The sequence below is a fragment of the Crocodylus porosus genome, unplaced genomic scaffold (assembly GCF_001723895.1).
Source record: "Crocodylus porosus isolate Cpor-Errol unplaced genomic scaffold, CroPor_comp1, whole genome shotgun sequence".
NCBI classification, from domain to species: domain Eukaryota; kingdom Metazoa; phylum Chordata; order Crocodylia; family Crocodylidae; genus Crocodylus; species Crocodylus porosus.
In genome coordinates, this window is record NW_017728949.1 from 61,561,692 (window position 1) to 61,585,236 (window position 23,545).

Here is a 23,545-nt window from a genome sequence, read left to right on the forward strand (position 1 = left end):
TCCCAACAGAACAAAGTGGTCAGTGCAGAGCACCAGGCTAACTGGGCTACTCTGCTTCCAGTACCCAGGCTCGCTCAGGAGCCTCCGCACAGCACAGCACAGCATCGAGCCTTGCAGACTTACCCTCAGACTCATTATGGGTGTTTTGTCTGAGGAAGCGGTATGAAATGAAACTCCGAGCTGTTATTTTGCCATCAGGAGATTCAGTTCTTAAATGTTATACGACTATCAGAATGTACTTTGTATTCCATAGGACGTCTTCTTCACGATTGATCTTTCCTGAGTCTTTTCTTTTTCTCCACTCCTCCCATAGACTCTGCTGCTGATGGTGCCACTATTTCGTGGAAAGAAAACTTTGACTTTGCGTACACAGAACTGCATGAGATTGGGAGGTAACAGTGACACTGCTCGTGTTAGTAATGAAGGATAATACTGCTGAAAGCTTTTCATCCAGAGAATCTTTAGGTTCCTTTTTATAACTGCTTAACAAATTGCAGTGTTGCAGCTTGGTTTTTTTTTTGGAATGCTGTTCCTTTCATAATTGCAGAGTGCACGCATCAGCGCTAAACACCTTATTTTCATGATCGGTTTTAGAATATGGTGTGAGGACTGTGACTTGGAAAGGAAGATCTGAATGTGGGTTTCTGGACTGTGACTGTCACTGGGAGTGTTAGCTATCTTCTTTTCAAACTCCTCGCTTATCTGCAGTCTGACCTGTGCTTCTGATGTCAGGGAAATCTGGCAGTCCTTGGAATACTTGATCCTCAGAGCCCAGTTCAACAAAGCACTTAAACATATGATTGAAATTAAGCTGGTTGAAAAAAAAAACTGATTGAACTGGAGAACTGTAGGGAACGAGAGAAGGGCCAAGCCATGTGGGTCTGGTAGCTCAGCCCCGTGCCTAAGCTCCCACAGCCTCCAAGTGCACATCTCCCCCAGCTTCCACATAGATCTCCCTCTGTCCTGGCCAGCAGGCAGTGGCCTCAATCCCTCTCTTCCTGCAGATACCCTCCTGTGGGTGGATGTGGCTGCCCCAGGAAGTGGAGTGCAGGCAGGATGGTGCCCAGGCCTTGCAACCCATGCTGTCACAGAAGAGGTGGGCCAGCAAGAGTGATGGAGGAGGAGAAGGGGAGCCTGCTGCTCCTCATCCAGGGGCAGAGGAGCTCCCTGCAGCACCGGCTTGGCTGTCCCCAGGCAGCAGGCTGCCCGGTGGGCCCAGCAGTGGCTGCCAACTCTCCCTGCCATGTTAGGAATCTGGTGCAATATGGTGTTGCTCTTCAAGCTCCAGGTCTGGGAGTCCTGAGATCAGCTGAGGAGCTTGGCTTTCAGGATGTGGTGTGCTTCTAGGTGTGGGGGTACAGAGCTGAGCTGGAGCCACCCCTTTCAGAGGTGCAGAGCCAGAAGCCAAACTACACAGGGGGCACCAAAATGCAAGTTCACCCAGGGAGCCATTTTCCCTAAGGCCAGCTCTGGCTGTTAGCGCCCCATGGTGGTTTCATACATATGAATAGGAACCTAATAGTATGACTATCTTCTCTGTCTCATGTGGTAGAGAGCAGTGATTCTGGAGTTACAGGGCTGGGGCTCTACCCTGGCTCTACAGGGGGTAAGTAATATAGAGCTTGGAAAGATGACACATTTGCACCTGTGTAATCAGCCTTTCTGCTAATGTGAACAAGGAGTGTGCAGATGATGTAATTCTTTACACCAGTATAATTTATTAAAATCCAGTGTAGAATTATGCCAGGAAAAATCAAAGGTAAAACTACAGCAGTAAAAAAATATACCAGTGTTTGTCATCTGACCCCTTAAAATTATACCAGTGTTTAAAAATTATACCATCCATCCCCACATACCCATGTGCTGAAGACAAATTACCTCCTCCCTCAGCATCCAGTTGCAAGGCATTATAGTAAAGCCCACTGCAGGTGGCTACCCCAGCTCAGCTGCTTGTCTTCCACTCTGGATCCTGGTATAATTTGCTGCCCTGTACCAAAACAGTAAATGTAAGTGTATTGTCTGTCGAAGCTATGTCTGTATGCAGTGCATGGGTTCATCGGTAGGTTTTCTAGCTACAGATAAGAGAACTTCACCCTTCTTTCTCTGCTGTGATACTGTTAGGGACAGCTTTGGACAGTGAGCTCACTTGCATTGCACAAGTGATTCCCTTCTGCTTCTTGCTCTTGATCACTTGTTCTTATTCATGAACCAGTGAGATAAAATTATTAATGATTTGTTAATTAAGAGGAGAGTGCTTTTAGTGCTCTGAAAAATGACATTGTCCTTATCAAAGTCATTTCTGGGGGGATCTTGCTCTCAAAAAAATTAAAGCTGCACCAATATGAACTCATGGGAGATCATTAGCCAATAGCACACGGGCTGCACAGCACAAAATGACACCATTTGTTATGTCTGTTTGCTGATCCCCAAAGAATCTCTACTCCCGGGATAAAGAGCACAAGTTCTTTGTAGGAAAAGGTTCTGAGCAACTAGACCCATCTGATTCCTTGTAAAATATTAATACACTCACTCAAACAACACTTTGAAAACTACTGTTATTGCCCTGAAAAATAAATATGATTTATTCATGGGTCCTCTTCATTATCCTGTTTTCCCAGGGGTCGATTCGCCGTAGTAAAGAAATGTGTTCACAAAGCCACCCGGAAAGATGTTGCCGTGAAATTTATTAGCAAAAAAATGAAAAAGAAAGAGCAGGCGGCACATGAAGCGGCTTTGCTACAGCACTTACAGCACCCGCAGTACATCACCATCCATGATACCTATGAGTCACCCACTTCCTATATCTTAGTTTTGGAACTGTAAGTATTGGGCCTCAATAGAGGCTCTAGTTAAAATCCTATCTCTGCTGAAATCATTGGCAAGACACCCATGGTTTTCAAAAGGGTCAGGATTTTCACTGATTAGGGTGTTGCGTAGAACAGCCACTTCACCCTGGCTCTCATTTGTGGATTAAAGGGAAATGAGAGTCTTTGGGACAAACCCACTCTGGTGTAACTCAGTGGAAGCCAATGGAATTAAATCAGCAAGCAATGTGGCTTGCTAAACTACATCAGAGAGTAGTTTAACCTCTTTGATACTTCAGTTTAAATATGCATCAGTTGGGAAAGGGTAACTTACCTGGCAGGGGAGATCCCATGATCCTCTGAGCCAAGCAAGTGTAATTATAGGGTGAGGCCTGCCCCTTGCACTCTAGACAGGCTGACCCCTGTGAGCTTCCCCAATGCAGGAAACTCAGCTGCACAGTGTTGTGGTAATGGAGGATTGCGTTCTTGCTTTGCCTGTGTCTTGCTCCTCAGGCTTTTGGCATCTGAACTCCAAGGCCCTGGGCTTGGGGCTTGCATGATGAATTCCTGCCGTGGATTTGGGGTGTACCTGAAGCCCCAGACTGATAGGTCTGGGAGGGTGGATAGCACCACACAGACTCAAATGATCAAGCTCTGCTCAGCTGACATTTGGAATTTGAATACTGGGCTTTGCCCAATGGGATTCAGAACCGATTTAGCCCTTGAAACGAGATTTAAAAAAAAAATACATGTATATGCATAAACCAGTTTTCATCCAAATAAATGCCAATGCAGGTTTGCGTGGTTGGGGCCACAAGGGGTAAATATAGTGCAGTGAGTGCCATTGGCCTGCAACAACACTATAGCCGCTGCAATGAAAAATGCTTTGGAGTTGGGGAACATCTCATTAAATTCACCTGCGCTCTTCGTGTGTTTGTTTATACAAATAAATGGAGCTGGGTCAAGATCCATCAATAAGCAAATTCCCAACGGAGCATACTTCCAATTGAAAATGTCAGCATTTTTTTCCTGTTACCCAATCAGCTAGCAAGTCTTAGCAGGTGAATACATTTGTTTTCAGAGGAAGTGCCTCTGTGTGCTGAACCAGTTCTTGAGCAAATTTCAGTATCTTGCAGCTGTATTCAGTATTTTGGACTTTTCAAGGACAGGTGATAACTGAAGATTAAGCACTGTGTGGTTTTTGTGTCGCTGCCATATCTTTAGATATACACACCAACCTTTTCATTTTACCTGCCTCCATTTTTAGGTCACTGAGTTTCCTTTGCCACTGTGCTTTCAAATATTAACCATCCCCAGGTGCTTCATATAGATCTTTCATGTCAGAGCTTTGATTTGTTTTGTAGGATGGACGATGGCCGTCTCTTGGATTATCTCATGAATCACGATGAGCTGATGGAGGAGAAAGTAGCTTTCTACATCAGAGATACAATGGAGGCACTACAATATCTTCACAATTGCAGAGTGGCTCATTTAGACATAAAGGTAGGAAGAAAACAGAATGAAACTGTTATTTGCTAGTTAAGCACAGACAGCTCCAGGAGGAGAAAGCTCAGAGTGGAAACAGCCGGTGTCCTCAAGAAATTATAGGCTATTTGACAAGCATTCCAGTTCAGGACATATAAGATAGGAGGTTCAAGACATATAAGGTAGGAGGTGGACAGAAGAAGGTTTATTGCTGGAGTTAAGGGTTTCTTTCTTTCTTCTAATAGAAAACACAGTTTCTCTATTTTATGGATTTATGGTCAGGGGAAGAGGCATGTTTTAAGGAGGAATTTGATGAAAAAATAGAGCAGATGCCTTAGCCTGTGTGAAGAGGGAAAGAGCTCGTGGAAAAGAGGGGAAGGAAAGAAGCCCCTCAAAAAAAGAAAAGATAGAAAGGGAGAAGTAACGTGGGAGACAGGAGTAGAGCAGAGTACAAGAGGGGAAAAAAAGAGAGCAGACAACATACAGAACCTTGGAAGTGAGACAAGTTGCTTAAACATTGAATGAGATGGGAGAGGAACCCAGTGCAAGAGACTGGAAAAGTAAACCAATTTGGTTAGAATGGAAAAGAGAAATCTCCCAAGTGCATTTTTGGGAACATAGGAGACCCAGGAAGTAGTTGGTGTCAAGCCTCAGCTAGATTACCCAGAGTCAAGCTTGCTTTGTTACTGCCCATAGCAGGAGGCGGCTCCGAGGTCAGAGTTACGCTGAATGATACAGACATTGTCCTAACTTGGTTGCAGCAATGTTCCACCTATTAGCATCCCAACTCTTCAGTCTGACAGATAATAGCCAGCACTGCATACAGGGATTAGTGTTCAGAGTGAGGCCCGTGGGGGTTCAGCAATGTGTGACCTAACCTTCAAGAGGTTACGTTGGGTGCACCTAAATGAGCAATGAGGCTGCAAAAATCAACCCCAGCATGATTTGGGCCAAAATCAGCTGCTCCCACGTACAATGTAGGCCCAGGTCACCATCTACACAAGTATTTCTGTAGAGTTAATTACTTCACTGTAAGATCTTATGGCAGAATTAATTAATCTAAGGGACCAGCCTGCCCTCTTGCATGAATTTCCTTTCCAATTAGTAGCCAATAATGCATTCAGTGCTCCACAGAGAAGTCATTTCGAATCTTCAGCTCAAAAATGAGCAAATTGAAAAGCTACTTTGGTTCTTCCATTTCCTGTGACAGAATCTTTTTTCTAACATATTCTGTATAACACTTTAGCCCCAATTGTTTGTGATAGCAGGATTCCCTTACACTGTGACTCTGTATTCTCTGCTGGACCTGTCAAGAGGTTAGACTGGACAGTAAGTAGATAGGTGTCTCTGTAAGGTACTTAGAAATTACAGTGAATCCTGCATCAGGGACCCCCTTAGAACTTGGGATTCTTTTCCAAAGCAAAGGCAGGAGCCCACTTCAATTGAGCACTGAAAGATGCTCTAAATAAATGAAACTCTAGGGACCGATCATGTGCCAGAAAGAGAGGCAGAGGTTACAGTAGACAACAGAGCAAGTCATAGGCCAATCAGGAGACTGGGAGATGAAGAGCATATCAACAGCAATTTAGAGAAGAGAGAGAGAAGACTTTGGAAAGCAATACATTTTAGGCATGTTGACTCTGAAGTCACAATAAAAAGGCATGAAAATGAGGAATTAAAACAGAGGCAAGCAGAGGATTTTGAATGAATGGCAGTGAAGAAAACAGGGATTACAATATAAAGAGCTGAATCCACTGTTCATAAAGGATCTGGGGGAAAGTCCAAAGTGAAGGGCAAGGACTGGGCCCTGAAGGTCTCCAGTGAAGTAGGAGAGGACTGTGGGAAATGCTGACGGAGAAGTCAGTAGAATAGGAGGAGACCTAAAAGATGTTGAGACCAAGTATGCCTGCAGTCTGATATAAATAATTAGCAGAGCATTTATGAATGGAATCACAGGAAGGAAGGGAATGTTTTTTCAGCTGTATAAATCCACAGCAGTTCTACTGATTGCGGTGAAGTCTTTTCAAATTTCCATTGCTGTGAGTTCAAAATGTCACTTCTTAAGGTAAACACCCTTGAGAAACTAGCTTGCCACATGAGCAAAAGCTATTTAAATAAATTAATGATACAGTCTTAATTTAAAATTAAGATCTGTGTTCTCAGTCTAGGAAGATGAATTTGGGAATTAAACCAGTTTGATCTGAATTTACAGCCATGTAAAGGAGAGCTAGAATTCAGTCCCAGGCAATAGGTGTCCTGATTAGTATTTTCTGTATGATGATACGTAAGTCTTGATGGGCTGTGAAAAGCAAAGCTAACTATTGGAGCAGGTGTATCCTTAAATGAAGGAAATAAATTCCATGTGCAAAAAATACCTTATATACTTTTTTTCTTATTATTTCAACAGCCAGAAAATCTACTCATTGACTTAAGGATCCCTGTGCCTCGGGTCAAGCTGATAGACTTAGAAGATGCAGTTCAAATCACAGGACATTACCACATTCACCAACTGCTTGGAAACCCTGAGTTTGCAGCTCCTGAAGTTATCCAAGGTGTCCCTGTCTCACTGAGCACAGATATCTGGAGCATTGGGGTCCTCACCTATGTCATGTTAAGTGGTGTCTCTCCATTCCTGGATGAAAGCAAAGAAGAGACATGCATCAATGTGTGCAGAGTGGATTTCAGTTTCCCATCAGAGTATTTCTCGGACGTAAGCCTGGCTGCCAGAGACTTCATCAATGTTATTCTTCAGGAAGACTTCAGGAGAAGACCAACAGCAGCCACCTGTTTACAGCATCCTTGGCTGCAGCCGCATACTGGCAGCTATTCCAAAATCCCACTGGATACCTCCCGCTTGGCTTCCTTCATAGAGCGCCGCAAGCACCAATATGACGTGCATCCAGTTCCCAATGTTAAGAGCTTCATAATGAACAGGATGAATCCTGGAACGTAATGCAGTATATTCCTGAGCTATTACATGACTAGTCCTAAGACCCAGAATACAGTATGAGCAGACATGCTGCAGAATCTGTCTGTATATAATTCTGTATTAAGTATTTATTTCATGTGGTTCCCCAGACTGAGGGTTATAAATTGTACCAGTAGTTGCAGTATCTGTCCAATTACTCAGAACCAAAGTGAATATAGACGGTTTCAGGTGGCACATCCAGCCTCTTGACAAGGCTATTCTTGGGAAGCAAGAAATCTGCCTGTTATAGTAAAGTCCACACAACAAAGAGGGGTGTTTAAGATGAACACCAGCTGGAAAAGGGAACCAAAATACTGTTGCCTTATTTTTGTTAAAGGCAGCCTTATAAGAGACCCCCATTGGTCTTGCTGAACTGATTTCAAAATAAATGATGGAGTTGGAGCAGGGTAGTGGGTAAAACTGGGCTGAATCCAGGCAGTCAATATTTACAACAAATCCAAATTGAATTTGGAGTTTGCAGAAATCACTGATAACTAAGTCCTTAATAAAGGCTGAATTTTGCAAGCCCTCTCTACCCAAGACTCCCACTGACTTCACTGAAGAGGGCACACAAGGTCACGCTCTATTTAGAGCTTTTCTGATGGTGTGATTTCAATACTTTCTTTACACAGTCTTGCTCAAGCAGGCAGAAATCCCACACGGGATTATAGAATCTTTTGCTATATCGAGTCAACATGCAGTAACTTTCAAAATGACGATTAAGGCAGTGAATTCACTGGAGAATAAAGCTGTTTTGACTAAGCACAATGAGACGACGATGGTTTTTTAAAAAATGTTTTCTAAGCCTTGTACAGAAATCTTTTACAGAAACTGTGCGTTGAGAAAAGGGTGTCAAATTTTTGCAGTATCTGTAAACTAGATGATGATGTTAACGATAATTTTTTGTATCACAGGTTGTTCAATATACTTATATTGTGTGTACATATATAAATATATAAAAAGGACCCTGTTTCATTTCTAGCTTCAAAAACTGCTTGGTCCAAAGCCAGTCAAAGTGCAGTAAGAGTAGGGAGTTTATCCTTGTGCTTACAGCTTCAAAATGGTTTTCTATGTATAAAATTGGTTGCTGATGTTTCCAGATCCATAAATATTTCTTCAGCTGCTTTAAGGCTCCATCACCAAAGCATTTGTGAGGCTATCTTTTATGTCCAAAGCCTAGTTAGAAATAACAGAATCACCATTCCAAGCCAAGTTGCAACATTTTCATATTGATGTTATGGTAGCAGGGCTGACTTTAAATACAGGCAACATGGGAAATCTCACAGTTCACAGGCTGGCCAAATTTTCCCTTTTAAGCAGTACGACTGGAGGAGTAGGCAATACTCCCTCATCCTGTTCCAGCATCTTGGGACAGTTAATAGGTCCCAACCCAGCGCGTGGTGGGGGATCTGACTGATCAGATAATCAGGAAAGGGGTATATCTTTCCAGGCACATGGGTAGCTCTATCAGTGGTAAGCTCTGCCAGTGTGCCTGGGGTAGGTAATATTCAAGCTCTTACCACAGCAGTTGATAGTAAACTCTTGATTTGCAGGGTTGGATTTCCCAAGGCAAAAGGTTTGATCTGCTAATCTGTGCACATCATAGCCTATCTTGAGGAACTGCCTAGGAGCAATAGTGAAATCCAGTAGTGGTAAGTGGTCTCTCTGCTGGTAATGTCCACAGGAGTCGGTAGGTAGGCAGAAAAGTCTCTCCAGCCCCAAAGTGACAAAATCCCTCTGTGCCAGCACTGCTAATGCCTTGGGGCTCTACCAGCCCTTGATCCTCTTCAAAAACTCAGCTCCTTCTTGGATTTTAGAGCAGTGCATTTGTCCTACTCCGTGAAACTGCACCGTTGCAATGAAGTTAGGGCCCTGTGTGGCTGTTTGGTGGGATATTGGGCTGTCGGGTGGGTTTTGCTAGTGGACAAAGAAACAGAAAGAAACAGGCCAAGACTTTCACCACTATACAAGTGTAGACGTAAACATGGAGCCCTGGGAAAGGGGACCCACCATTAGAGGGGGAGACTAAGTAACTGGCTAGTGTCAGGGGCATCCTAATACTGCATCCGTGATGGGAGAAGGTCAGGTACTCAGTAACAGGCAGCAAGAGTCTGCTCGAAGGGCTAGGAAGGGAGAGGCTTGGCCAGGGGCTGAAAAGAATGCATGAACTGAAACCTATTTCATTTCCTCCCTTTAATGTGGCAGCTAACTTTCCAAGCAATGCAGTGCAGTGGCTCCTTCCCACAAGATAGAGAATGGAATAGCAGTCTGAGCAAGGCTGCAAATGTTCCTCCAGATGACAGCCACCAATGAGCTTCTTTCATTAGCTCAGCTCTCAGGTACTTTCTCACTATGGGACTGTTTATTTTCCCCTTCTTCCTATTTGTAGAAGCTGGCCTATGGGGATATCTTGTCTATCTGCTGTGACGGCGCTGCCCTTAAAAAGGTTTATGGGAGAGTGCTTAACAGAACCCACAGCTTTTCTAAGACCTATGTAGCTGTTAAACCACAAACTTTTTGCATGATTTAAAAAAATCATGGATCTTGTGAAATCGTGAGTTGTTTATGATTTTATTTCCTTACAACTATATTCTAGTCTCCAACTGCCACACCAAGTGCATACCACTTTGGGACATGTAGGAAAAATATTGGGTTGATTAAAGAGATTTTTTAAGTGTCTTACTGGCATAAAATTAAGGCAGCTGAAAGAGGATGCTGAGTTCAGTCCTGTGGCTTTAAAACTGCTTTAAGACAGTGAGGTGACTTTTAGAGGAGAAATTGGGAGATATGGAACATAGAACCCATAGATCTTATGAATTTCTTTTTCTTTATTGGTTTAGTAACTTTGCTTTGGAAAGAACCATTTCCTGAGCATGTCTTTTTTTCTGTACACTCCGAAAATTCTGGCTTCTTTAATAATAGTGTATCTAGAATTGTTTCATGCCAGGTCTTGCGCTGGTCACCTAGGTAAAATTCCCATTGATTGGGAATTGTTTTGTCTGAATAAGTGCCGATTTGGCTCCTAGGTGTCATAGTCCATTAAACACTAGGGGAGTGGATCTGATCTTGCTCCCACTCAACTAATTAGGTCTGGACTTGCACTTCTTTGAGGGTATAACTCTGCCCCCATGATGTCCATGAAGCCCGACCACTTGGGCAAAAGAAGCTGCAAAGTGCACTATTGGATGCAGAACTACAACAGCCTTGTCTCTCTGCATTTCCATCGTGTTAAGTCCTTCCCACAATAAACAAGAAAAAGCTCATGATGTTCAGTTAGGCTACTAACTAAGAAAGTCAAAGCCCTAAGACAGTTGCTAAGTAGGGATGAAGCTATGCCAGGAATCTTTAACATTCAAGGCACACTTATAGCCAAATGATGGTGTGACTGTAGCATGGAAAGACATTGTTCAGGAGTTATAACTGAGCTAGCAGATAACAATAGTACCAAAAATCTGATACAAGCTTGAGCATGGGTTAACAACTGGAGTACACAACCCAAATCTCTGATGGGCATGTGCTACCATGCTAAAGTTTGGGCCGCTTGGTTGTTTAGACACCCCTGCTGGAAGACATCCTGGAAGGTGGCAATGCAGTTACTAAAGTATCCACCTATAAAAGAAATCTGTTTTATAGTCCTGTGCTGATGGACTGAACTATGATGGACAACTTTTAAGGAAATGCACATGGCAAAAATAAACTGAGTGGAGAAAACTGAGTTTCTCATTGCCCATAAATCTTCTAGCTCTGCTGAGGGTGTGGACATATTAAACATTTATACCAGTGTAATTAGCATTATATCAGGTTAAAAATGGAGCAAGCAACCAGACAACAAAAAAATCCCTAAACCAAAGGAACTTCACCCAATCTGATGGAGAAGTACCCCCCGCCCCCCCAAAAAAAAATCAGAGGTAAAACTCTATGAGTGGAAATAAAACTGGTTTAGATGTATATCTGCTTCCACTCTATGGTAGCTGTGTGCTAGAGACAAACAAGCAATAATTTGCCACCCTGCCAAGGTGTTGTGATAGCACCTATCATACTGGAACAGCTTCACATCTGTCTGTTCCCAGTGCCAACATCATTTACATTAGTATACAAGCCTGATGTCAATGACACTGGGGTAAAGGATAATCTCTCTGCACCCTCAGAGTGGCCAGGCCAAATGTGTGTACGTTACACATACTCTTTTATACTTGTCCGTGCAGCATTGAAAGTTTTTATCCACTCTCTAAACCAAGGATTGCCACAGAAATAAATCCTGATGTCTCAGCCAAGCTACATAGTTACAGACCCAAAGTGCTGCCTTAAGACAGAGCTCACAGTGCAGCAGGCTAGCTGCCTCTCGGTTCCTGAAAAGGGCCAATAAGCAGAAAAGAAGGCGGCTCAAGGATTTTAAACCCTGAACTTAAAACAATCCAAGTTTTGCATGCCCTATCTTCTTATCTTCCAGCATCTTTCTCACCCTTCTTCCTTCCTCCTCTAAATAACTGATATTTTCTGCAGCAATACTAACTTGAGGTGCTGGCTGCTAGAAATCTTCGGTGCCTGTGCACGAAAGCTTGCAAATAAAGATTTTTTTTTTGCAAACATCTATTTGTTCTAATAAAAGATATCCCCTCTGCCACAAGTTCTGATTCCTTTTGCCGCTAAACCAATACAGCTACAACCTAGATACCTGGCTGCTAGAAAAAAAAAATATTTCCCTTTAAAACTAAGTTAAGATCTGGGCAAGTTCTGCCCTGGATGTCACCTGTATGACTTCTGGGGCTTTGGTGGATTTCATTAGTATAGCTGACGGCATGAGTTACCTTTGCTATGCAAACCATCAGCAGAGGATAAAGATGGAGCTGTACAGTGTTATTTGAAAGGAGGGTCTTTAGTTATATATAACAGTACCTTAATGCTTTCTCATTTAGAGGATGATAATAAAATGATCTCAGATAACACAATTTTCAGAGACCGCTTTGGTTAGTAACGTGTCGACCAGAACGATCTGACTAACCATTATACACACGCACGCAGACTAGCCTTTTGGTTTTATTCCCTGTCCGTTCCCCCTTGAGGCAGAGTCCTCTCAAAGATGCAGATTTATTGTCCCGTTCGCACTTTTGCGTTCCATCAGAAAATGGTGCTTTCCTGAGGGAACAAACTAAAATCCCATTTCACAAGGCCAATTGCACACTGCCATCAAGTGATGAATTCCTATTCTGGACTCTGTGTAGCGGTGAGTGTTACCATAATGTCAGGATTCTGAATATTTGCTGTAATCGTAGTCTTTGAATATGAAGCTAGTGAAAATGAACATTTCTCTACTCACTTAAGCCATATTTCACCTCCATGTCCAACTTTTGATGCTGGTGCTTTTACTTCTCTTTCTAACCAAACTGTTCAAAATAACTCTGCCACTGAGGTCAGTAAAACCACACATGCTTTCTGCGAATACCAAAAGGAAGGCAAATGCAGGGGACAATCACAAATGCAATCTCAGTGAGACCTAACCCCAGATGAACAGCAGTGGCCAAAGAGTAAACAGTTGGCACACACTGATGCTATTCAATCTCAGCAACAGTCACTTGAAGGAGGAAAAAAGAAACAGTATTGCTAATAGCTCAGCATTTTCAAGGTGCAAACTAATTCCACAGCCTTAATTGTTTCAGTGTATTGCTGGTCTGCCTTAAGTGTATCTTCTGTTTTACGGCCAATTTCATTTTGTACGCACACACGGTTGTTTTGTAAAGGTAAGTTTGTAAATATTTTATTTGTCAAGTCCGATCCCTCCCCGTGTAACGTTGTAAAGTGATAACTTGCTGTCACATCTTATTACTCCTCTCCTGCGTATACGTGCGATCGTCGAGAGATGACGCTTCGAGCCATACATCTTGTCTGTCACTGCATTCCTATAGAGTACACTCATGATATGGTTTCTGGATTTCTTTTTATTAAAAACAATTGTTCAGACAAAGGATGCATCTGTTTTATTTCACAAGCGTCGGCAGAAGCCGGGAGGAGTTTGAAACCGCATCACTCGCTGTATCCTCTGCACCCCGGAGGTGCCGGGGGTATAAAAGGAAGAAGCATGTTGCACCAGGGCTTCGGTACGTGCCTCGTGACAGCCTCTGCCTCAGTTGTCATTATGTTGGTGTGGTCATGGCATGGCCCCCACGTGGACCCTTCTTCCCTGTTAGGATAGTGAGGCCGGGTGGACTATTATCCATCGTGGGCGGGTGTCCAAGAGGAGGTTGCAGATCTGCCCGTGCTCTGCTAGGGGGATCTCACCGGCTTGCCTCCTTCCCTGCTTCCTGCTGCAAACCTCAGGGTGCGTTTAAGTCTCCCTCAGAGGCACTGGGTGGTGGCTGCCGCCAAAGCTGGGACTTTGGCTGGGCTGCACCCACGCTCCTGCTGCAACCAATCCCGGAGGTTCCTGGCGGGAGGGTCTTGCGGGGTCAAAGCAATGGCCAGATTTGGGGTCCGGACAGAATGGGACCCCCCAGTCACACTGGTATAGGTTGGGGGGTGTCTGCCTCCCTCCCGCTGGGATCTCCAGTACATATCAACATCTTGGGGCAGGTTGGGGCATCACAAGGTGCTGTGTGGAGGGGACTGGGGTGTCCCCACAGAGACCCATGGGCTTGCTTGTGGGGCCGCTGCCATCCGAGCTCCTGGAGTCGCGGGAATCCCGCCTGGGTGCGAGTGGAGCAGTAGCGCCCTCTGCTGCCGGTGAAGGCAGTTCCCCGACTCCAACCGGTGGCACGTGACGTAGCGGCGCATGCGCACTCTCAGAACCTGGCCCGCCGTTCCCCTCAACGGCTTCCCCGTCGCTCCACACATGCGCACTCTCAGAACAGCGCCCGCCGATCCCTCTGCCCCCTCGTTCCACGCATGCGCACACTCAGAACCCCGCCTGCCATCCCCCAACCACCTCCCTCTCGCTCTGCGCATGCGCACATTCGGGACCGCCCTCCGAGTTGCCTTGCAGGGCGCATTCGCAAAGAGAAGGCCGGGGGGGGGGAAGGGTACTTCCGCGTCCCCTCCTTTTCCTGGTTACTATGATGGCGTCATCACCGCGGGCCGGAAGCGGGGCACGTGGCAGCATGGAGGAGCTGGTGTCGGGGCTGTACCAGGCGCAGGCCGTCCGCTTCGGCGACTTCGTGCTCAAGAGTGGGCTCCACTCCCCGGTCTACATCGACCTGCGTGTCATCGTCTCGCACCCGCCGCTGCTCAACCAGGCACGGCCGCGGGGGGGGGGGTGGACCAGGCACGGCCGCGCGGCTTCAACCCGGGGAGGTCACGGGTGGCACCTCCAGGGAGCAGAAAGCAGAGCAGCAGGCAGGGTGGGGTAGCTTGTGGCATGCCTGGCAAACAGGTGCCCCTCCCCCCCTTGCTTTAGTTTATCGGGGAGTTTCTTCGGGCAGCTTCTGCGGGAGCCCCGTGTGAAACCTGCCTTTTGTTAATTTTCACCTGACCACCTACTGCTTCCATTCTGTGGCCTCTTGTTCTCGTCTTGTGAGGCGAGAGTCGATACATTTCTGTTGACTTTAATTGAATCATAGAAAATGAGGGATGAAGGGACCTCAGGAGGTCACATCTTGTGCAGCCCCCTGCTCAAGGCAGCCCCAGCCCCAACTAGATCATCCCAGCTAAAGCTTTGTCCAGCTGGGTCTTGAAAACCTCCCGGGGTGGAGAGTCCTCACCCTCCCTGGGTAACCCGTTCCAGTGCTTTACTACCCTCCTAGCGAGACGTTTCTTCCTAATATCTAGCCTAAACTGCCCCTGCTGCAGCTTGAGCCCGCTGCTCCTTGTTCTGTTATCTGCCACCGCTGAGAACAGTCCAGCTCCATCCTCTTTTGAACCCATCGTCAGGGACTTGAAGGCTGCTATTAAATCCCCTCTCCGTCTTCTCTTCTTCAGACTAAATAAGCCCCGGTATCTCAGCCTCTCACATGTTGTATCCCCCAGCCCCCAAACCATTTATGTTACCCTCCACTAGACTCTCCAATTTGTCCACATCCTTTCTGTAGCGTGTGTGGGTGGGGGGGGGGGAGAGGTCTGAACACTACTCCAGACATGGCCCTGCAGCCACACATTGAGACCCCGCACACCTCCCTGCTGCTATCCCCCTCCCCCACCGCACTTGCCTGCAGGAGCTGCTTGTGAGCATGCACATGCACATGGCACTGCTGCCTGACTGCCCTCCTCCTGTTCCCTCCCAGCCCATTGCAGGCTGGAACTCTGCCCGCCTGCAGAGAGATCTTTGCAAAACAGCAAAATCTTCAGGTTTCCTCTGGCAAAATTAGAAATCCACAGTTTCCTCCGGCAAAGAGGAAATCTAGTTTTCTCCATTTTTCCTGTTGAAACAGAAAACCCGAATCCCTGGCTATCGCTCCTACACTGCCTTACTGTCACTAGGAATTGAAGCCAGATACCAAGTTGAGATAACAAGTGCTACTGTATTACAGAAAATGATTGCCTGGAGGGCCAAGATTGGGGGAAGCAGGCCAGCCTCTAAACAGTATAACTGATTGTGCAGGTAGGGATCTGTGATATGTTTGCTTTGCTACTTTTGGCTGCTCTGCAAGTTCTGTCTGTAGGCCAGTGACTCTCAGCCAATGGATGCAACACCCTAGGGTGGCTTGAGCTTCTTTCAGGGCTGTTGTGTGGTGTCACAGGATGTCAACATTGTTAGGTATGCAAACATGATGTACAAGATAAACCCAGAGATTATAGTGTCCAAAATGTTTTACCCTGTTGCGGTTTTCTATAGTTTTTTGTAACAGAAGAATTACTTTGTCAGAACCTGGCAATGAAAATTTGAAATTGTCCCCTGGGAATTGTATGTAGTTTAGGATAAGATTGCTACTGCTTAAAAACATGGTGTATTTTTCAGGTTGCAGATCTTCTGTTCCAAACTGCCAAAGATACTGGGATCAAGTATGACTCGGTATGTGGAGTCCCATATACGGCGTTGCCTTTGGCTACGATTATCTGCTCCACCAAGCAGATCCCAATGCTTATACGGAGGAAAGAAGCTAAGGACTATGGTAAAATTATTTAACTTAATTCAGGTTCTGAAACACTTTTTTTATTTGTAATATTTGTTTTTTAAAGTATTTTAAATGACTGATATGCCATTTACAGCTGTCAAGCTGTGTTGTAGTAAAGAAACATTTTTTCACTAGTAAATTCTACTCCAAGTTCCCCTTGGCGCTGACCCCAGTCTTTGCTAGAATCCCACTGACTTTTAAGGCAGGAGCAGGCAATTATTGTGGGCGGAGGGTCACTGAGTTTTGGCAAGTCATCGAGGGCTGCATGACAGGCAGCCAGGGGCAGATACATATTCATTTTCTACATTTTTTCAGGGCCCTGCAGGCCAGGTACAATGGTCTGGTGGAGCTGCATTTTGCCCACCCCTGCTTTAAGGGTACCTCTTACAGGATCATGTGACAATAAAAGGAAATGTACACCCAAGCTTTGGAAAACATACCAAAGCCAAAATTGCTGTATCTTAGGTAGCATCAGGGGCTAAGCAACCCCTGTATGCATTTCCTCACTGCCTTTGAATGCTGCACAGGAATGCTAGGGAGTCCAGGGTTCCTTTATGTACCTTCTCCAAATCATGAAGGAGCCTCACCTTCCCTTTTCCATGCAGAAAGAGTCCTTCTTTCTCAGGTGGCTTGTGTTTGAAGTAGGCCTCTTTGTTTCTCTTTTACCCTCCTGCATACAGCTTCTCTAGAACTTGTAGTGTCCAGTCTCTTCTCCCTCTCGTTGAAATGGCCCATGAACACCCCCCCCGTTCCCCCCTTTTTATAGCCTCAAGCTTCCTTGTCAATGAACAAATGGACCTCTACTTAGTTACTGTCTCAGTCCCAGAAATCAGACTTGGAAAACTGGTTTCCTTTAAAGGGTGACTGTCATTTTATCCAAGATTTTATCCATCAAAATTAAGTGACCATCCGTGGTTAGCCTTTGCCAGGCATAGAAAACTCTCTCGCTTTTTGTGCCAAGAGAAAAACAGAAGAGGGAATGGATAAGCCCCTCAGTTAAAATGCAGTTAGCCTGGTAGAGTTCCCAATACCAAATGGAAACATAAGCCATGGTTAGATGGAGTCCCCAGATCGTCCTAGTACAGTATTGTTAGCCACTATATTCATTGCGTTCTGCCCCGCTGCTGCTCTTGACTTTTTGGGGAGATTAAGTTTCTTTTGTTGCTCGTGTCCCGTTGGTGAAGGTAGAAGTTCCGTAGCTTCCATAACCATCTTAACAGGGAAGTTATCCTCTTAGGTAGAGGATAGTGATAAATATATTAAAGGTTCAGTAATGCAGGTGACTTACTCAACTTTCAAACTCTCAAGAGTAGCTACAAAAGAGATGAATTCTGTGGTTCCAGTATTAGTGTTTTTATAATGGTGAAAAATTGCCTGTTTCTATAGTTGCTTATCCAAGGAGTAGTCGAATATGGACCTTGGCAATGCTGTGAGAAAACACAGATCTCAAGTTTTGCAAATATTAATTCATCTCACCTCTTCCTCAAACAAAGGACTCCATGAGCTTAGTCATTCCCTGGAGTTTAAGTGACTTGCCTAGAGATAATTCTGTGATAGAGCCATGGCTAAAACTTTGATAATCCAAACTCAGGAGTACCAAGTTTACCTCCTAACAAGGAAAGCAAACCTACCTGTTTCTTTCATACCTAGCTCCATTATTTATCAAAACTATTTCCCAGAAAGCACCATATCTTTACAACGATAATATTAAAGCAGCAGTTTCATATTCTTTATTTTTTTTCATATATTAATGACTTAATGGGCTGTCACTCTGTTTTAAAGGAACAAAGCGTCTGGTGGAAGGTACCATTGTGCCAGAACAAACCTGTTTGATCATTGAGGACATTGTCACAAGCGGATCTAGCATCTTGGAGACTGTAGATGTTCTTCAGAAAGAAGGGTTAAAAGTCACTGATGCCATAGTGCTGTTGGACAGGGAACAGGGGGGGAAAGCCATGTTAGCAGACAAAGGAATTCACCTACACTCTGTCTGTACCTTGTCCACTGTGCTGGAGATTCTCCAGAAGCAAAAGAAAGTTGATTCTGAAATGGTTAAGGAGGTGCAGAAATTCATTGAGGGTGCAGTCTTCAAACCAGCACAGCAAAATGGGATTGCTCCTGGGAAAAGACTGTGCAAAGAAATGAGCTTCAGCACTCGTGCTCAACTTCCTGGGATTCATCCTATTGCCACAAGACTCCTCAATCTTATGGAGAAGAAACAAACCAACCTGTGCCTTTCTGCTGATGTCACAGACTCCAAGGAGCTTCTAGAATTGGCTGCTACCCTAGGTCCCAGCATTTGCATCCTAAAGACCCATGTAGATATCCTGAAAGATTTCACTCCAGAGGTAGCAAAGGAATTGAGAGCTCTTGCAGACAAACACCAGTTCTTGATTTTTGAAGACCGAAAGTTTGCAGACATTGGAAACACTGTGAAACATCAGTATGAAGGTGAGAATTCTCAGCTTTGGTTCTCTGGGACTTAGTATGTGTTCCTATTAAATATGGCAGAGGCATGAATTTCTTCAGGTGGTCTCTTTTATTGTACCAACTGCGTAATTGGGATAGATTTTGACAAGCTTTCAAACGGAAGGCATTCGTCATTTGAAAGCTTGTCGAAATCTATCCCAACTACTCAGTTGGTCCAATAAAAGATACCACCCTAAGAACTCCTTGCCTGACTTAATATCTGGACCATCGCAACAACATCACTGTTATGCTACTGTTAAATATGGTGCAGTTTCTTACGGCGACAAAGGCTATGTAGCACATGGTGTACTGTTTGTAACAGCTTATTCTAGATGGGAGAGTTGCAATTGTTAGCCAAATCTCTTTTGTCACTTGGTTGTAGTTTCTCTTGAAAGAGACCCCTGATAGCAGTAAGCTGTAGGCCAGGGCTGGCCATCGTAGCAGCCAGGGGCTGCACCACCAAGGGCCATGTCACCTCCCTGGCTGCAAACACCAGGCAGTTAGTCTCTGCTCCCCCTCATCCTCCCAACCACTGCGCCATGTGGGCAGGAGCAAGAAGTGGAAGCCAGAGAAGGGAGGGGGAGCCTGGAGATCTAAGCTGCAGCAGCAGCTGCAGTGATGAAGAGAACAACAGCAGAGGAAGCCTGGTGGCTGTAGGTTAACCCCTTGCAGGCTGCATGTGACCTGTGGGGCCCCCACTGGACAGCTTTGCTCTAGGCCATGATAGACTTCACAATTTTGTGAAGATAAACATAAAGCCTGCTAAGTTCAGGCACTTAATAGGCTGTCTGATCACAGAGGACACTTTTAACAGCTAGTACCTGCTGCAAGTAATACTGCTTAATAACCGTTTCATTAAAGGTCATGTTTCCTCCTTGATGGATTCCAAGTGGTGCTTTGCTGATACTGACTGCCTCTCTCTGTTCACAGGTGGCATATTCAAGATAGCTTCCTGGGCAGATTTTGTCAATGCTCATGTGGTCCCAGGCGCTGGAGTTGTGAAAGGACTGAAAGAAATTGGGCTTCCTTTGCAACGAGGCTGCCTCTTGATTGCTGAGATGAGCTCCCAAGGATCACTTGCTACTGGTGACTACACCAAAGCTGCAGTAAGTAAGCGATTGTTTCACCTGGAAGACCTGCCAGTGCTCTGATAAAGAAGACTGGGGGCTTTTCTTATCAGAGTTCCTGTTTACACAGAGCTGCTTGGGTGCACCTACCGCTACACCAGGATTTTTTTTCAAAGATTTAAACCAGACTTCCATGTCTTAGGGGGTAGCCTGCACCTGTTCATATCAGCAGGCGGCATTATTGCTAATTTGTTGTGCATTATCGTGTTGACCACTGTAGAAGTTAATTGCTTTCTTCTTTTTAACAACCTCACTCTCAATTAGTGTAATTGTTTTCTATTAGCTCATGCTTTTATGTTTTGCTCTTTTGTCCTACAGCTACTTATTACTTCCAGGTTTTAGTTAGGAGCTGTCAGTTGTCTCCTGATTCTTTTTTGTGCTCAGAAACAAGGACTGAAACATTTCTTCTGCATGCTTCTGCCCTGATGCATGATCCTATTTCACAAGTCCATAAATGGTTTGACCTACAACCACATTGATCAGCCTTCGTTCTAGGTCTCTTATCTGTTGTTTTTGGGTTTTCTTAGGTACAAATGGCGGAGGAAAGCTCAGACTTTGTTTTTGGATTCATTGCTGGCTCTCAAGTTAGTAACAAACCAGAGTTTCTTCATTTGACTCCAGGCATTCAACTGCAAGCTGGAGGTAATCTGGGGAAATGGAGGGGTGAATTAGCAATGATGTTTCGCATGTTGATCACCTCAGAAGTGATTTATTTAAATATTATGTTTATAGTTCTATAAACGTACTTTCTTCAGATATGTAGTGTCACTGATTCTTCAGTCTTTATTGTTGCTGAAACGTGATTTGGTTTCTCTGGAAATTGGTCAGTAGCTTTCTGGTTAGAAAACGATTGATTGCACATGGACAATATTCTCTAATGAACGTGTATACTTGAATGCAAGTATGAGAGCATATGAGAGGTGTGCAGCCCTTGAAGACTCAGTACCTTCTCCTCTGGAAAATGGCCAGTTTCCAGGAAGGGGACCAGCAGGCTCTTTGAGCTTTATGTGCATTCAAGTGTACAGCTCCTTAGCGCCCACAGGATGTGTGGGCTGTATTATCATTAGATGGCACATTCTATTGTGTAGGTCAGGCGTTGGCAACCTGTTAGCAGCAGTGAGCTGAATAAATGCTGTTCTCTCCAAAGAAAGGTCTCTGCTTACTGCCATTTGCCCTCTCCCCTCCCCCCTTCTCCTGCTGATCTAAGTTGCCAGGGGGGATTAAAAACTCTGTTTTCAGCAGTGGGGAAAGGGGAGGTGGGCAGCCCTCACTTGGAACTGCATTGAAACAGCAGCTTTTGGCAGTCGCAGCAATGAGCCCTGCAAGCTGGATCCTGCCCACAGACTCTGTTTGACACCCCTGCCCTATAACATTAAACACAAATGTAGCTTGGCAGCAGTAATCAAGTCCTGTGCTCGTTCTAAGTTTTAGTGATTCTGTTAGAGACTTCTTCGGCATGCTGCTCCCTGTCTTAATGTGTAAGGCATGAAAAGGAAGGCACCGTGTATTGAATTCAGTGTGAATCAGTATTGGCGTATCTTTGTTTAGCCCTGTTACAAGAAGTGCCTTCCTTGAGGTAGTATGAACTCAGAGTTTAGGTAGATGCAGTGAATGCATATGGTCTTTTCTCAGGTTCCACCGTCTGGTTTAGAACATCTTGTTGGTGCCATTTATTACAAATAAGAAAGACCAATTTGGTTATGTATAATTTTTCAGGTGATGCCCTTGGACAGCAGTACTTAAGCCCTCAGGAAGTTATTAGCAACAGAGGGTCTGACATCATTATTGTGGGACGTGGTATCTTATCTGCATCGAATCGTCCTGAAGAAGCAGAGAAGTACAGGAAGGCAGGATGGGAGAGCTACTTGAGCAGACTTGGGGTTCACACGCAAGACTGATCTGAGCCTGAGTCATTCCAGTGAACAAATTTCATTCAAGAAGTGCATTCAAGAAGACGCTTGTATTATTTGAAGAAGGTTCTCCATGGTTTTTTAGATGGGCAGTTGCTATTAAATCAATGGAATATTTTCTTTTAAGGAAAGAATCTGCTATTGACTAAATATTTAATGATCCATATGTACAGTCCTGCTCACACTGAAGGATTTATTTAAAAATGTAAAATCAAAAGTCACTGCTTGGCTTGGATTTCCAGCCAGTCTGAAACTAGACTACTTGCTGCTTAGTTTAGAAAAGAGTAAATGAGAACACTCCAAGATGAACTTCCATAGTTATCGTAGTCCTGTTGTTTTTCTTATGGGAACAGTGCAGGGGCAGTTTCTTCAGTACTGAGCCACTACGTGGACCTTTCAGTGCTCAGACACAGCGTACCATGTTCTAATTCTCACCATGCAAAGTGCAGCAATGTGCAGTTTAATAATAATAGTCAGCGATTCTTCCTAAAGTGAATTTGTTACGTTACTACTGAATTTATTACTGTACTTTAACGTTCCTTGTCTTGTGCCTCAACTGTTGCTTTTTGGGTTTCTTTTTAAAGATGAAGGGTATTAGGAGCCATGAACCTAAGGTTATGACTAGTCAAAATTGTTTGGTATGATGGCTCATCTCAAAATCGCTCTGACAGAATTAAGCTATAGCTACTCACTGGGCACGTCTACATGTTCATTAATGTGCCATAATTAAGGCACATTAAGTTAGTACCTGTAATAACAGGTACTAACTTAGTGCGCTGTAATTGGCACTACTGTGCAGTAGCACTAGCATGCTTTTTCTGTGACGCTAATGTGCTGTAGACTAATTCTGCTTTGCATTAGCACGGTTTTTGCCTGCTGTGCTTATGCACAGTAGAATTAGTCTACTGGGCGTGTTTTAGCATCTCGTGTAGACGCGCCCATTATCACAAAGTGGTATTAAGTAGGATTGGGGGGGTGGGTTCACCAATGAGAAGCAAAAGCTTAAGATCCTGGCACTACTTCACTGTTTATGCTTTTTTCCGTAGAAATAAATTAGAATTGAAATACTTCTCTGTGACTGTTTTTCTCCATTTAGGATTTTTAATGAAAAGATATAAACATATCACCACTTGTTTTGTTCTTTTTGAGTTAAAAGTATAAAGTCATCTTGTATTTGTCACAGCATTTCATGTTCAAGTAATATGATATGGAAAACTTAGAGAAAGCAGATACATAAATGACCATGGATTTCGTAGCATCGTAGAAATTAAGGTCTGGAAGGGGCCTCAAAAGATCATTGAATCCAACCCCCTGCTCTGGGCAGGGATAGTGCTGAGATCAAGTGATCCCGGCAAGGTGTCTGTCCTGTCTCCACTTAAAGACTTCCAAGGTTGGGCACTGCACCCACCACCTCCTTCTGTTGTCTAGTCAGAGTTGTTTCTGTTGAACTAGGGCAGGAAGTACATGTATGGAATACGAAGCCTGAAATGTAATCCCTTTAAACGTACTGGTTCATTGTGGAGTTGGAACAAATCTAATTCCAAGATATAAGTGAGAAATAATTCCCCCTGCCCCGCTCTTTTTTATACCAGAAACTACCCTTGTTTGAGAGGAGCATGTTGAATTGTAGTGGATTGTGTAGGGCTTTGCTGGATTAGAACCTGCAGAGAACTTCATGCTGCAGGGGTTTTGGTTGGAGCTGTGTTGGTTTAAGGGCATAGGCATGCAGGTTTCTTTGGGT

At 44.5% G+C, this 23,545-nt stretch overlaps 2 protein-coding genes across 3 annotated transcripts in view; both read left to right on the forward strand.

The window, feature by feature from the left end:
- The window catches only part of KALRN (kalirin, RhoGEF kinase), a 750,361-nt gene extending 738,501 nt beyond the window's left edge, over positions 1-11,860 (forward strand). The window contains exons 57-60 of the mRNA XM_019553787.1: positions 314-392; positions 2,619-2,819; positions 4,169-4,307; positions 6,697-11,860. Coding sequence (XP_019409332.1) covers positions 314-392; positions 2,619-2,819; positions 4,169-4,307; positions 6,697-7,242 — 965 coding nt within the window. The 3' untranslated portion in view covers positions 7,243-11,860. The remainder of the gene's footprint in view (positions 1-313; positions 393-2,618; positions 2,820-4,168; positions 4,308-6,696) is intronic.
- A 2,418-nt stretch (positions 11,861-14,278) lies between these two features.
- UMPS (uridine monophosphate synthetase) lies at positions 14,279-22,875 on the forward strand. Of its 2 annotated transcripts, none has more exons than XM_019554508.1 (6): positions 14,279-14,483; positions 16,142-16,295; positions 18,081-18,749; positions 19,698-19,873; positions 20,422-20,536; positions 21,611-22,875. In XM_019554508.1, exons 1-6 carry the CDS (start codon positions 14,304-14,306, stop codon positions 21,790-21,792), a joined length of 1,476 nt encoding a protein of 491 aa, XP_019410053.1. In that variant the 5' UTR covers positions 14,279-14,303; the 3' UTR covers positions 21,793-22,875. The 2 variants fall into 2 exon arrangements, with proteins under 2 accessions (XP_019410053.1, XP_019410054.1); XM_019554509.1 differs by having other exon boundaries at positions 14,279-14,378.
- Positions 22,876-23,545: the final 670 nt, after the last annotated feature.